The sequence below is a fragment of the Lissotriton vulgaris genome, unplaced genomic scaffold (genome assembly GCF_964263255.1).
Source record: "Lissotriton vulgaris unplaced genomic scaffold, aLisVul1.2 SCAFFOLD_1670, whole genome shotgun sequence".
In the NCBI taxonomy this organism is placed as follows: Eukaryota; Metazoa; Chordata; class Amphibia; order Caudata; family Salamandridae; genus Lissotriton; species Lissotriton vulgaris.
The window spans coordinates 520,931-536,097 of NW_028255645.1; the positions used below are offsets into that span (position 1 = coordinate 520,931).

General features: G+C 46.9%; 1 protein-coding gene across 1 annotated transcript in view; it reads right to left on the bottom strand.

The window, feature by feature from the left end:
• Window positions 1-15,167, bottom strand: part of LOC147659043 (uncharacterized) — a gene marked incomplete at its 5' end in the record, with an annotated part of 502,472 nt that overhangs the window by 470,944 nt on the left and 16,361 nt on the right. Inside the window, one exon of the mRNA XM_086952017.1 lies at window positions 12,888-13,064. Within this exon, the coding sequence (XP_086808143.1) occupies window positions 12,888-13,064 (177 nt within the window). The remainder of the gene's footprint in view (window positions 1-12,887; window positions 13,065-15,167) is intronic.

Consider the following 15,167-nt stretch of genomic DNA (forward strand, 5'->3'; position numbering starts at 1 on the left):
GGCTGGAGACTACAGCTCCCAGGGGGCTTTGCGCGGACTTCCTGCCACCGCTGTCTTCGCGCCCGGAGGCGCTACAAAGCGGAGCCTCGACCTCGGTGGAGCGGGGGTCACAAGCAGCGCACACAGCGCATACAGCCTACCTGAGCACACGCCAGCACTCTGCCTCAGCCCCTGGGTTCCTAACGCTGTGAGTCTCGCCGCCATCACCATCCAGGAGCGGCTGGAGACTACAGCTCCCAGGGGGCTTTGCGCGGACTTCCTGCCACCGCTGTCTTCGCGCCCGGAGGCGCTACAAAGCGGAGCCTCGACCTCGGTGGAGCGGGGGTCACAAGCAGCGCACACAGCGCATACAGCCTACCTGAGCACACGCCAGCACTCTGCCTCAGCCCCTGGGTTCCTAACGCTGTGAGTCTCGCCGCCATCACCATCCAGGAGCGGCTGGAGACTACAGCTCCCAGGGGGCTTTGCGCGGACTTCCTGCCACCGCTGTCTTCGCGCCCGGAGGCGCTACAAAGCGGAGCCTCGACCTCGGTGGAGCGGGGGTCACAAGCAGCGCACACAGCGCATACAGCCTACCTGAGCACACGCCAGCACTCTGCCTCAGCCCCTGGGTTCCTAACGCTGTGAGTCTCGCCGCCATCACCATCCAGGAGCGGCTGGAGACTACAGCTCCCAGGGGGCTTTGCGCGGACTTCCTGCCACCGCTGTCTTCGCGCCCGGAGGCGCTACAAAGCGGAGCCTCGACCTCGGTGGAGCGGGGGTCACAAGCAGCGCACACAGCGCATACAGCCTACCTGAGCACACGCCAGCACTCTGCCTCAGCCCCTGGGTTCCTAACGCTGTGAGTCTCGCCGCCATCACCATCCAGGAGCGGCTGGAGACTACAGCTCCCAGGGGGCTTTGCGCGGACTTCCTGCCACCGCTGTCTTCGCGCCCGGAGGCGCTACAAAGCGGAGCCTCGACCTCCGCGTCGCGGACGCGCGCGGGCGACGCCGGGCGGAGCCCGGGCAGAGGGCGGGCCGTCTGTGGCCGTCTAGGGACGAAGAGGGACGGGACGGGCCCCCTCCATTAGTTTGGTACTACAAAATGGGTAAGCGAAAATTACAGACCTCTGCAAATGCGGGACTAGTCAAAGCTAAAGTTCCACGCAAAGCCATTCCCTCTGAAAGTATTATGAACTATCTAACCTCTGCAGTGGGAAAATTGACTAAGGAAATTGCTGCTAAGGAACGCGAGCTGGGATTAGAACAGACAAATCTGGACAGTGAACCATCTGCCACTGTAAATAGTCACCCTGTTCCCTTGGACCCTGTAATAGTCATTGGAAATTTGACTACCACCGATGCACAAGGCCAAACAAACATTAATATTCATGAGGGCCAAGACGATGCCAATCAAGATACCCAACAACAAGAAAACACTAGCACACACGTACAAACCCCTCATGTACCAAAACGCACTAAACGTGTTATTCAAAGAACAAACAAACACGGATTATATCCACATAAAAAGGCCCGACATCCGTTAACTGCCATTGAATCCTCCCTGAAGGAAATGGTGGAGGGAGTACTTGTGGATAAAATTGAGGGGGTATTAGTACAGATATCAAATGATATAATTGAAACTCTAAGGGATTGTGTAGCAGACATAATGGGGAAATGCGATAGGATTAACACTTTTTTGTCTTCTGGTCCCAGCAGGCCTTGTTCATGTTCCGTAAATATTGCATCTCAGCTACCGTGTAACCCTAACACACAAATAACATCTGTAACGGGAAAGATAGGTGAGCCACATCCCCAAATGTTATCTCCCCCGCCCCAAGTTTTAGCGGGCAACACAAATTCCCAAACAGTCACCAGCATAACCAGGGTACATCAGACAAAGAATCCCCGTCCGGTAGTAGATACCCCAAGAGACCCAGCCATATCCACCACTAACCCCCCAGAGCCAAGGACCCAACGCATAAGACCACCTGTACATCTTCCCCCGGAAGCAACTCCTTTTGTTGCCATCCTAGTAAATGTACCAGTATTGAAAAGTGGAGAGTGTGAGTCGGATACAGCTCAATTAAATAATATCAAGACGTGGTGTGATGCAAACTGCACTGGCCCCAAAAATATATCAGACCACATCCAAACAAGTAGAAGAGTCAAATGGGTGGGGTACACTCCTAAACAATTTGCAGGGGACTGTATGATCGTTAATTTTAATAGACCACATGAGGCCCAACGGTTATTTTGGGATGCCACTGAAGTGACGGAAGATGGGATCAGAGCACTACCACTAGGATTTTTTTATCCCCCACCTATAATGCATAAACCCCAACCAGGAAGGGATTTTCATCGAGTACAATCTAGATACACTCCTCCCCTGAGTACATGGGCTACAGAGAAAACAGGTATGATGCCAAGAAACAGCTGTAAACAGGGAGGAGAACTTAGACATGATCTTATGTTAGCAAATAGGTTTGCTGCCCTCTCTAATCTAGAGGAAAATGACTGACTAACCTCATCAGGTTGTACTATAAATTCACCACAACCCTCCTCCTCATTGGCTAAAGACAAGAGCATTGCACCTACAAAACCACTAGATGCCCTCCCTGCACCCCCACATACCGGTCCAAACAATGCTGAAAAAGATATTAGAGTAAAATTGATGAGCTGGAATATCGCAGGCTTACGCTCCAAGAGGAGCGACATAAGATGGCTGGATTTGCTAAAAAAATGTGATGTGGTGGCTATGCAAGAGACGTGGGATATGGACTGTGATTTTTGGCTAGATGGTTATACCTCCTATTTTTTAACTGCCCAGACATCAAGTTCAGGTCGAAATAAAGGGGGCCTGCAGTTTTTGATTTCTGTAAATGTAAAAGGCACTGTGAAGGTACTGGATTCCCCATCCCAAAACTATTTAGTTCTTGAAGTTACAATGCCAAATAGACATAAATGCGTTTACATTAATTTTTATAACAGTATACAGTGTATAGAACCAAATGGTAATATCAATTCATTGATGGAATTTTTAAAAAGGTATAGGGAGAGTCAGACCACTTTTGTATATTTTTTCCTGATGGGAGATTTTAATACTCATTTATGCCAACAGAACTGTCAGGTTAATGATACCATTAGCATTGACATGCCACAATTATCACATTTTGAGCACTCAGAGAAGGGGTTGGCCCTAGAAGAACTTCTGCTAGAAAATGATCTATATGAACCAGAGTTCTGTGACAGAAAGGAACGGGTGCCTACCTATAGTGCTAGGGATAGTAATACCATAATTGATTACATTTTTATTTCACCAGGCATGTTACAAAATGTTTTGTTTTATAACGCTGTTCAGACGATATTCAGCGATCATAATCCGGTTATACTAGAAATTGATAATAGCAATTTGTCCTTATTTGCTAAAGTAAACAATATTGATATGATCTCAGTAGGAAAAAATGACTTGAAAGTTAAAGACCAGGGGAGACGGGTTAAATGGAGTGACATCGTCCCGGAGGACTTTCTTCACTCTCTTAATGTTAAGATGGGTGAAGAAATTAATATCTGTATGGACCCAACAAGATATGAGGGGAATATAATCCAGTCATTTGAAAAAATTTGTTGCCAAGTATCAAATGACCTTAAAAGTAGTTCAAGAAAGAAGGAGAATAGGGTCATGGGTTGGTTCGACAAAGAATGCTCCAAATCTCATAGGGAACTACATAAAGCTCTAAATAAGACCCCTCGTGATAAGATGGAAGTTGCCAGTAAAAGGCAAGAGTATAAGGCAAACATCCGAAGACGTAAAAACGAAATTAAAAAAAATGCATGGGAAGATTTATATGACAAAGCCACTCTGAAGGACAGTGCCAAATTTTGGAAAATTGTTAACACCCCTTTATTTAGTGGGATTGAAAATGCACCGTTAGAAGTGAACATTGCGGAACGAGATTGGTTGGAGCACTTTCAAAACATCTACGGTAGCAACATTGCCCCAGACCCCTTAGATCCAACTATGTTTCAAACAGAAGAGGTCTTGGCCAGCTTTACCATCAAAGAGGTGCAGAAGGCAATAGAGGACACAGCAGGCAAGAAGGCCCCTGGCCCTGACGGCGTTCCTGCCGACATGTTCAAATCAAACTCGAGTATGTGGGCAGTTGTTCTCACCAATGTTTTCAATGTCATTAGCTTAATGGGTATGGGGGCACCAAATACCTGGTCACAGTCTGTCATAATCCCCATTTTTAAGAAGGGTCAAAGGGGAGACCCTAGATGCTACAGACCCATTTCTTTGTTAGATTCCTCTTTCAAGATTTTGGGTAAAGTTATTCTAGAACGAATCTCAACCTGGGCGACAAACAGTAACATCTTGTGTGAAGCCCAGTATGGGTTTCGTGCCGGGAGAGGCACAGAGGATCAGTGCCTTAATTTACTTCTTACCCTGGGTAAATACACTGTGGCATCCAAGGGTATGGTATACTTGGCCTTTATGGATTTGTCCACAGCTTTTGACCTAGTAAATAGGTCAAAGCTGTGGACAATACTTTTGGAGTTGGGGTTAGACCAGGCACTGGTGCATTTTTTGGCACAATTGCATAGTGATTTGAGGGCAACTGTACGTATGTCACAAGAGGGAAATTGTACTGCCTTTTTTAAATCAGGAAGAGGGGTGCGCCAAGGTTGCATTTTAGCACCAATCCTCTTCTCACTTTATATTAATTCTCTGGGTAAGACCCTGGAAATGGCCTCCATTGATGTACCGCGCATGGGTGATTCTTTAATGCCTGTCCTACTTTATGCCGACGACTCGGTATTGTTGGCTAGGACCCCTAATGGCCTACAATGCCTTTTAAATTCTTTTGGGGCTTTTATGCAAGGTTTAGATCTAGCAGTCAATATTGAGAAATCCCACGTTATGGCTGTAGGTAGTCGCAAAAATGGCATGAAAACCCTTACCTGTAATGGTTCAGTTCTATCTAAAGTAAAAGTTTTTACCTACCTAGGTGTGGTGTTCGATGAGAACGGGACATGGGCTCCACAAATTAAAAGTAAGGCTGTGGCAGTAAAAAGATCGGCTGCCGCCATCCTAGGCTTTGCCAAAAGGTTGGGTGGTAAGCCACCTGAGGCTATACTAGCAATTTATAAGGCAAAAACACTGTCCATTGCAAGGTATGGTGCAATGATATGGGGTTATAAAAATCTGGACCATATCCAAAGGGAAGAAAATTTATTTTTGCGATCCCTTCTGGGCCTCCCAAAATCCACCCCAGCCTTTCCCGTACACTTGGAACTAGGGATAGGGTACATTGAGGACTCCTTGACCCTGGCCCCACTACTGTCATGGATTAGGATATGGCTTAATCCAGCTTTAATCTTAAACCATATGATTATTAGGGACTGCATGGGGAGAGAAAACGTGGCGAAGATCGGGTGGTTAAAATACATTAAAACTACAGCTGATTATTTAGGCCGCCCAGAGTTATATACATACCCTGGGAACATTGTGAGAGAGGATATTGACTGGGTGAAGAAAAATTATATTGGAAAAAGGGTAGCAGAGCGAGAGGCTATTGAAATTGTAAAAACAACTGTTAGGGCCCACTACATGACGATTGCTTCACTATCTATGCAATCCTATTTAATGATAGTTAATAAACCTTTTCACAGGTGGGTCCTCACCAAATTTCGGTTCAATCAAGCACATTTTTTGTTAGGTGAATTTGAAAAATGGTGTAAGCCTCAGGAAAACGCTCCCTGCAAATGTGATCACTTCTCAGATCAGGACATATTACACTTCTTGTTTTTCTGTCCCTTCTATAAAGATGGAAGGGAAAGATATATTAAACCAATTCTGAGAGGTTTCGTGCAGGTTAAACCAGCCCTATTGTACTTACAACTTATGGAAAATATAGTAGTAATGTACGGGGTAGCAAATTTTCTGACTATGTCTATCCGGTCAAAGCGAGCCAGACTAAAAGAAATTAACTAACGCATCCTAAAAATTCCTGCACTGAATAAATGACCTTTGCTCATGTAACCCAGAGCTGTACAAATGAATGCTTGAGCGGCACATTTTGCACTTTACCCTAGGCGGCTAGCTTTCCCCGTACCCAAAACGTAACAATTTCCTAGTCTTTTGTATTGTTTTTCTTATGACCTGAATACCGTTGTGATCATTGTAAATATGTTTGTAAAGATGATTTTTATATGAATTTGTCATGTGTAATTAACTTTTTAACTTTTTTAATCTTGTTTTTATAAAAATTTGTGTGTATGATTGAATATGGTACTGTAGCATACTTTTATGATTTTAAAACAATCGAATAAAGTGCTTCTGACTTGACTTGACTTGCGCGCCGAAGGAAATTCGGTTCCAAACCGGAGCGCAGGAAACCCATCCGAGCCCGATGATGGAAAAAAACAATCCGAGGATGGAGCCGATGCCCATGCGCAATGTGGTTCAAAGGAGGAGTCACCTATCTCGTGACTTCCAAAGAACTTTTCAGGACAACAGCAAACTGCAAACATCCGGGCCCAACACTAGGAGGCGAACTATGCACAGTGTGCAATCTGCAGCTCATATGCCTCGAACACATTGTTCTTGTATTGTCTGTTTGGATCAGGATGGTTTCCCCTGAATGTGTTTCTGGAATGTTTTCAGAGCTACAAATACGGTTTTCATTTACAAAAAGTTGATGTGCTTTATGGAATCCTGCTTGTTCCATTGCCCATGTACTTTCAGCTGGTTGAAATGCGCTCCCCAACCGATGAGGGATGCGTTTGTGGTGACTGTCACAGTTGGAGTTGGGTTCCTGAAAGGTCTCCACTCTACTATTTTGTTGGATGCCAACCATTGCATTTTCGCTTGCACCTTTTGTGTAACAAACACTAGATCCTTCCACCTTCCTGTGGCTTGAGACGAGCTGTTTGGAAGCCATTCTTGGAATGGTTGCATGTGTAGTCTGGCATGAGGGATCAGTGTGATGCATGATGCCATCATGCCCATTATGCCCATTATTTTCTTGACCCTTCTCACTGTCAGAGACTGACCCCTCTGGTAAAGTCTTGTTTCCTGATGAATCGCCTGTATACTGGCTTGTGTAGGGTATGCCCTCTATTTTGTTGTATTTAACTTTGCTCCCAGGAAGGTTTTTTCTCTTTCTGGTGTTGAAGATAACTTGTGGTTTATGGAGAAACCAAGTGTTTGTAGCATTTGTATTTTTTTTGGCACATGATTGTGACCTGTTTGTTTAGGTTTTACCCTCATGAGCTAGTTGTCTAGATATGGGTAGACGTGGATTCCTTCTTTTCTAAGGTGTGACGCCACTGCGGCCACACACTTTGTGAACACATGCGGAGATGATATTGTTCCGAACTGAAGTACCTTGAATTGGTAGTGTGTTCTGTTGTGCAGGAATCTTAGGTACTTCCTGTGTTTCTTGTTCATTGGGATATGAAGCTAGTTGTCTTTGAGGTCTATTGTTGTAATGTAATTCTGAGAAGTTGGCCTGATATATAATGTTCACTATTCTAGTGAGCACTTTGTATCAGTCCAAACAACCCTTATTGATGATTGGTTGTAAGTCAACCTTATAGACCAGCTATCCTAGTAGCATGGATACGAGCAGTCTTCGGGCTAAACTCTAGAGGGCATGGTAAGCCAGCTGTTATACCATCACATATACCCCTTGAACACCAAGTGAAAGGACACCACACAAGTGTTGTGAAAATAAACAGTGTATTTATTTAGATCACAACAGCACTGTATTCTTTATGAGGACAGGGTACTAAGCACACAACAAAACTCTTACGAAAATACTTTAAGTTGCACAATTTACACAAGTGCCCGAGGGGCACGGAAAACCATATACTACAAAAGTGGAATGCGAAATTACTAGCAGGTAAGTACTAATCTCATAGGGTTTGGAATCGCTAGGACTGGCCTACTGAACCTTCAGATTACTAGCAGGAGGCCTAGGGGACTCAGGTGCAGAGTGTGTACTCTCACGCGGGATGCGGGACAAAGTCTATGGAGGCTAGTAAAAGTAAAGTTAGTGTTCTCGGGCGAACCCGACTAGTTAGGCTGAAAACGAAAAAGGATCTGGACCCTTGGATAGTGAGGCTATGCTAGGGCACCGAAATGCCGAAGTTACCTAGCCCAGGGGCTGCGGCTGCATAGGTCTGGAAAGACGTCGGGAATCCTCGTTGCAGTCTATGGAGCCTGAAAGAAGAAGTTGCTGGCAGGCGACCAGTGAAGATTGTTCGGTGGATCCAAGCCTGGATCGAAGATGGAAGACACCTGTAAGCAGAGGGGACCAAGTTCTGAATCACTAGCCAGTGATTAGATGGGCACCAGGATGGCACCGGGTGGAGTCACCTCGACCAGGTGAGTGGGCGACGCTGGGCTCTGCAGTCTCACGGACCAGGAGGCGTGAGCTGTCCCACGATGGTTGCTGCTGTCGACGTCGCTGGACCCAGGATTGGGGCAACAAGTCTTGGCAAATTCAAGCCCATGCGGTGGACTCAAAATGGCGTCTGGAGTGAACCAGGAGGGTCCGGGGTGCTCCTCTTTTGGAAGGGAGCAAGGGCCAGTCTGGAGCAACCAGACCAGCAGTGTTTATGTCGTCGGTCGTCGTCGGGAAGGCCACAAGCCAGCGGGCTAGTAGCCAGACAACGCGGTGAGCAGCAAAAAGCAGAAGGGCCCCACGCATATCTGGTGGATGCTGGAGGGCTGAACTTCGGTGCTGGAGCTGCTCAGGGTTGGGGCTTCTCCGACCCCAAAGCACTCACTCTAGGATCCCTCGGCGGTCGTGCTGGGCACGAGTCGTGCAGTCTTGAAGATGGCCGGTCCCTCGAGGTCTCGTCGCACCCATGGATCTCAGCTGAGCTGTAGACGTAGGTAGAGGTCAGAGGTGTCAGGGAAGCCGGGTCTCGTCGTGCTGGTCAGTCGGATTCCGGAGGAAGGATGTGCAGCAAACCGCAGTGTTCTTGGATGGTGCCTGCGGATGCAGGGCGACTACTCCTTAGCCACAAGGGAGAAATCTTGAGAAGAAGTCGTGAGTTCCTTTCGTAGAAAGTAGTTTCAGGATTCAAAGATGATCTAATTTGGAAGGGGGCCCGCTCCTATCTTTATACTAGGAAAAGGGGCTGGCACGCGACTAGGTCCTGCCCATGGGTGGGACCAGGAAGGGGGGTGGTTACACCCCTCTCCCATGCCGGACTTTCCCCAGCTCAGGGGCTGGTGTGCCCCTGGAACTGGTTCTAGCCGGCAGATGCATATTGAGCACCGGGGTGCCACTTGCAGTCACCTTCCTCTAAAGCCCTGCCTACCCAGGATACACAAAACCCTGTCTGGGATGGTGCTAGCACCGCCCCTGACAGGAAACCCTTTGTCCAAGCTCCCCTCGCTGGAAAGACTCCCAGCTGCAGGGGGTCAGACTTGTGTCTGTGGTGGCAGCATCCATTTTGTGATGCTGAGGCTTGAGTTAACTTTAACCGGGGTTCACAGTTACTTACATGTCGTGTCCCTCTAGAAGGGTGGAATGCTAACCCCGTCGCCAGAATTGGCGAGGGGTTAGTATTCAAATTCGTATGACACCTTACTCGACATGTTTTGATAAAGCGATACCAAAGATAGCATATAACCGCCAGGATTATAATGCACTTAAGAGTATATGGTACGCGCTATCATGGAACAGCTATTAGGACTTGGTTCCGCAAGCTGCAAACGGGCTCAGCTCATGCCAGAGCACCATCTCACACGATTTTAAGCACTCTGCCTTCAGGATTGTCAAGGCCTGCCATAGGAGTGACTGATAGGAATCTGTGTGTCCATTTTAGGGTTAGATATAGGTATACTATATCTAAAGCAAAGGGTGATTACACCACCTTGCCCCAACTGTCGTGCAGCCAGTTGTGTCAGATTTAGATGGCCATCCAGGGGTGGCATAATACATGCTGCAGCCCCTGGTAGGCCCTGGGTACACCTATGCCCTGAGTTACAGGGTCTGATAAGGTGGCCCAGTACCAATTGGTAAATGCACCTAAGGTACACGTGTCAATTTAGTGAGAGAACAGCAAGGCTGTGGGTCTGATTAGCAGGCCCACAGCCAGAGAAGTCGTAAACCAGTGAAGCAAAAAGCAAAAATCTGGGGTGATCATAGGATTGCAGACCCTACTCTCCTACAGTAATCCCCTTTTTAAATCTGTGGGATTATTTCTTGGAGCGTGCACATTTTGAAGCGTTGTGTCAGTATGAACATGTTTATGAAACTTAAGGGCAGGATTGGTGTAGGAAAGTGGGTTTCTGTTGCAGTAACCTGTAGGAGAGTAGGGTCTGCAATCCTATGGTCACCCCAGATTTTTAGCTTTTTGCTTCACTGGTTTACGACTTTCCCTGGCTGTGGGCCTGATAATCAGACCCACAGCCTAGCTGTTCTCTCTCTAAATTGACAGGTGTACCTTAGGTGCATTTACCAATTGGTATTGGGTCACTCTTGTAAGTCCTTGTACATTGTATCATAGGTACCCAGGGCATAAGTGAACCCAAGGCCTACCAGGGGCTGCAGCATGTATTATGCCACCCCTGGCTGGCCATCCAAATCTGACACAACTGGCGGATCAATCAGCTGGGGCAAGGTGGTGTAATTACCCCTTGCTTTAGATATAGCATACCTATATCTAAACCTAAAATGGACACATATACTCCTATAAGTCACTCCTATGGCAGGCCTTAACAATCCTGGAGGCAGAGTGCTTGGAATTATGTTAGATAGTGCTCTGGCATGAGCTGAGCCTGTCTACAGCTTTCGGAACCAAGTCCTTTAGCTGTTTCCATAATAACGCTATACCTTATACTCTCAAGTGCATTATAACCTCACGGTTATTGCTAACTTTGGCATAGCATTATCAAAACATGTCGAGTAAGGTGTCATACGAATTGGAATACTACCCCCTCGCCAATTCTGGCGACGGGGGTAGCATTCCACCCTTCTAGAGGGACACGACATGTACCTAACTGTGAACCCCGGTTAAAGTTAACTCTAGCTCAGCATCACAAAATGGATGCTGCCACCACAGACACAAGTCTGACCTCCTGCTGCTGGGAGTCCTTCCAGCGAGGGAGGCTTGGACAAAGGGTTTCCTGCCTTGGGAGGTGCTAGCACCACCCCAGACAGGATTTTGTGTATTAGGTAGGACAGGGCTGAAAGGAATGAGACATGCCTGGGGCACACAAGGTGTCCCTGTGCATACTCCGGTCTAAACCAGTTCCTGGGGCACTCCAGCCCCAGAGCTGGCGCAAGACCGGACAAAGGATAGGGGGTGTAACCACCCCCCTTCCTGGTCCCACCCAGAGGAGGGACCTAGTCGTAGTACAGCCCCCTTTAGCTGGATAAAGGTAGGAGCTGGTCCCATTCCAGATTAGATTATCCTGAACAACTTTACAAGAAGAAACTCTGGACTTAGACGTTCTGCTCCACAGAAGACTGAAGAAATCTCCCTTGTGGGCAAGGAGTATCCACCCTGCACAAGGAGGCACCATCAGCGTCCAGCGGCTTCCCTTTGTCGTCTTCCTTCCCGGATCCAGACTTCAGAGCCCGACGAGACCCGGATTCCCAGACCTCTCCGACCTCTACCTACATCTGCATCACAGGTGAGATCCGTGGGTCCGTGGGTGCGACGAGACACATGGGACCGGCCATCTTGAAAGAAGCAGCACTTCGCTCCAGCACTACTTCAGAGACATCCTCGTCCAAGTGCTTTGGGGACTGAGAAGCCCCGACCCCGAGCAGCTCCTGCACCGAAGACCAGCCCTCCAGCATCCACGAGATCTGAGTGGGGCCCTTCTGCCTGTTTGCTGCTCGACGCGTTGTCTGGTCACTTGCCGGCTGGCTAGTGACCTCCTAGACGACGGACTCCGAAAACTTCACTGCTGGTCTGGTTGCTCCAGACTGGCCCTTGCTCCCTTCCAAAAGAGGAGCACCCAGGACCCTCCTGGTCCACTCCAGACGCCGTTTCCACTCACCGCGTGGGTTGCCTTTGCCAAGGCCTGTTGACTCCGAATCCGAAGCAGACACCGCCGACAGCGAGAGCCTGCGTGGGACAGCTCGTGCCTCCATCCTGGTCGTGGAAGACACCACCTGGTCCACGTGGCTGGCAGTGTGGGTTTAATATGCTGAGAAGTTCGATACTAACCTTCCCAGTTTTCAGTAAAGCCATTATGGTACTGTAGAGTTTGTAATGACAAACTCCCAGCACCATATACTCTTAATGGCGTTACTGCACTTACAATGTCTAAGAATTGGCTTAGACACTAAGGGTACAGGGCTCATTCACCTGTAGCCACCCATCTAGAGGGGTGGCAGATCTATGCAGGGCAAGTGGGTTGTAGGCATGGCACACAGGCATGTGTGCACTGTCGACTCTTCACTTTGTTCTGAACTAAAACACAAAGCCTGCAAAGGCAGCTTGTAAGTGTAAAGGTACAGGGTGTCTAAGGGTGGCTCAATAAGTGCTGCAGCCCTTAAAGACCTCCCTGGTCACAGAGCACTTGGTACCTGTGGTACCATTTACAAGATGCTAACCTGTGGCCAGAGAGTGCCAACTGGGTTTTGTTTACAAAGCACTTTTAGGAAAAGAACATAGGCCCTGGGTACATTTTTAGCAGGAGCCCAGGGCACACTCAGTCAAAGTACATCAGCAGTTTAGCAAAAAGTGGTGGCAACCATTCAAAAAGAGAGCACTTTCTGACAATACATACCTCACTTTTCTTTCACAACTAACTCTTGTAACCCGCGTTACCAAAGAGAACATAACTCTAGAAAATATATTATAAATAGTAAAGATTTTTACACGAATTCACCACATAGTTAGACATCTCCCTGGAATCCCGACTCCTACCTTGAAGTTGGCGTGGCTGTCCCACTGGCTGTCCCATTGTAACCTGGCGCAGATGTGGCCCAGACAGAGTTAACCTATTGCCGTGGAGCTGGAAGGTGATGGGTTTGGTGCCCGGCATGTTCTGAACCGGACGATTCGCGAGAGACGCCAGCTGTGCAATGCTGATAACTTCACCGGCTACGAAAAGGAGGCAAACAAAGAACCAATTGTAAAGCGACAATCACTAAAATTATGCCACCACCAACTCAACTATGAACACTTCAGTGTTAGAATACAAAAAGCAGGGAATCACTGTAAGACATCAATCTAACATTTACCAATGCCATTCAGCAGAACCAACAATTCAACACAAACACTATATTGCAATAGTTACCAACCCCAACAGCAGGACTACAGAATTTAAATGATCAAAATAGAACATCAATCGTCAAATTAAACAAAGCATCAACACAAATAAATAAAATACTGAGGAATCCCCTGCTGCACAACCACAAAGCAGCACAAACCAACACCCAATATGTACTGTGAGGAAGTGGGATGTATTATATGGTGTGGTTGTGTAATCTCACTGAGTAATACACTCACCAACCCCTTTAGGGTCAGTATGGATTAGTTACTTACCTGTAATCCTAGTTCTCTTCCAGGGGTATACTCATCAAAGTCATAAGCACTGAATAGTCCCGCCCTCGTGCGGGACCCCGGAGCAATAGCCAATAATATGCATATATCTACATACATATATATATATATATATATATATATACACATCACAAATCCTGTGTTCAAAACCCACGCTTGCTTCACGCTGGATCAAAACAGGACACGGACCCAGTTGTTATTCGGTGCTTCAAATGTTTATTGCAGCCAGATGCCTGAGACGCGTTTCGCGGCGCGAACGCCGCTTGTTCACTCGACTCGACATACATATAAATACACATATAATAACTATATATATATATATATATATATAGATAATATGCATTATACATATGCAGCCTAAAATAACCATACTAGGCTCAAAAGACTGCCCCCAAATGCCTGAAACAAATCTTTATTTTACAAATGTAAAGACATATAAATGACATTATATGAAAATGCAAAGAAGAAAGCACTGCCTTTGTTGTCTTTGAAACACACCACCTTTATTTTCAAAGGTAAAACAGGCAGGACCATAGAGGCAGCTTTAGCCTAGATAGGCTGCATTGTAACAATAGGAAAAAAACTGGCGCCGTGCCTTTAAGACCTCTGTGAGCCTCCAGGCTCCCATCATGCACCACAGGTGACAGCTAGGTCAGTTCTTTTTGGACGGCGTATAACAGTGTAAACACAGCATGGGTAATGCGTAAAATAGCCAGTTCTGGTATTCGTCCGGGGAGGAGGGTGGGTGTGCTTATGACTTTGATGAGTATACCCCTGGAAGAGAACTAGGATTACAGGTAAGTAACTAATCCTTCTATTCCAGGGGATACTCATCAATAGTCATAAGCACTGAATAGAGTAGCAAGCCCATCCCATACCCTGCGGACGAACACCAGACTTTCTAGACAGCACACTCTTATGTGAATTACCCAAACAAATTTCTCAGTGATGCCTGATCAACTTGGGCATCAGCCTGAGCATCAGAATCAAGGCAGTAATGGCGGGCAAATGTGTGAACCGACCGCCACGTAGCTGCCTTGCAAATTTCATGTACAGGAACATTTTTAAGCATTGCTATAGTAGCAGCCTTTCCTCTAGTGGAATGAGCTCTAGGCCTACCCGGGAGCTGCTTTCGTGCCAACTGATAACATAACAAAATGCATGACACAATCCATCTAGAAATGGACCTCTTAGTAGCAGGAAAACCCGTATTTAGAGGACCGTAGTTCACAAATAGATGATCAGTCTTTCTGACACTCTTAGTTTTATCAAGGTAAAACTTCAAAACTCTTTTCAAATCCAAAGAGTGCAGAGCTCTTTCTGCAGAAGAGCTCGGAGTAGCAAAAAACGTAGGTAGTGTCACTGATTGATTTATGTGAAAATCCGAGATTACTTTAGGGAGAAATCTCGGATGAGTCCGAAGTACCACTCTATTCGCATGGAAAACGAGATAGGGTTCTGTTGTACAAAACGCCTGAATCTCGCTCACCCTGCGCGCAGAAGTGATAGCTACAAGGAAAGACACCTTCCACGACAGATGTTGAAGAGAAGCTTTATGTATAGGTTCGAATGGGGGACCCATCAATTTAGACAAAACCACATTAAGCTCCCAAGGAGGTGAGGGGGCCCTCACAGGAGGAT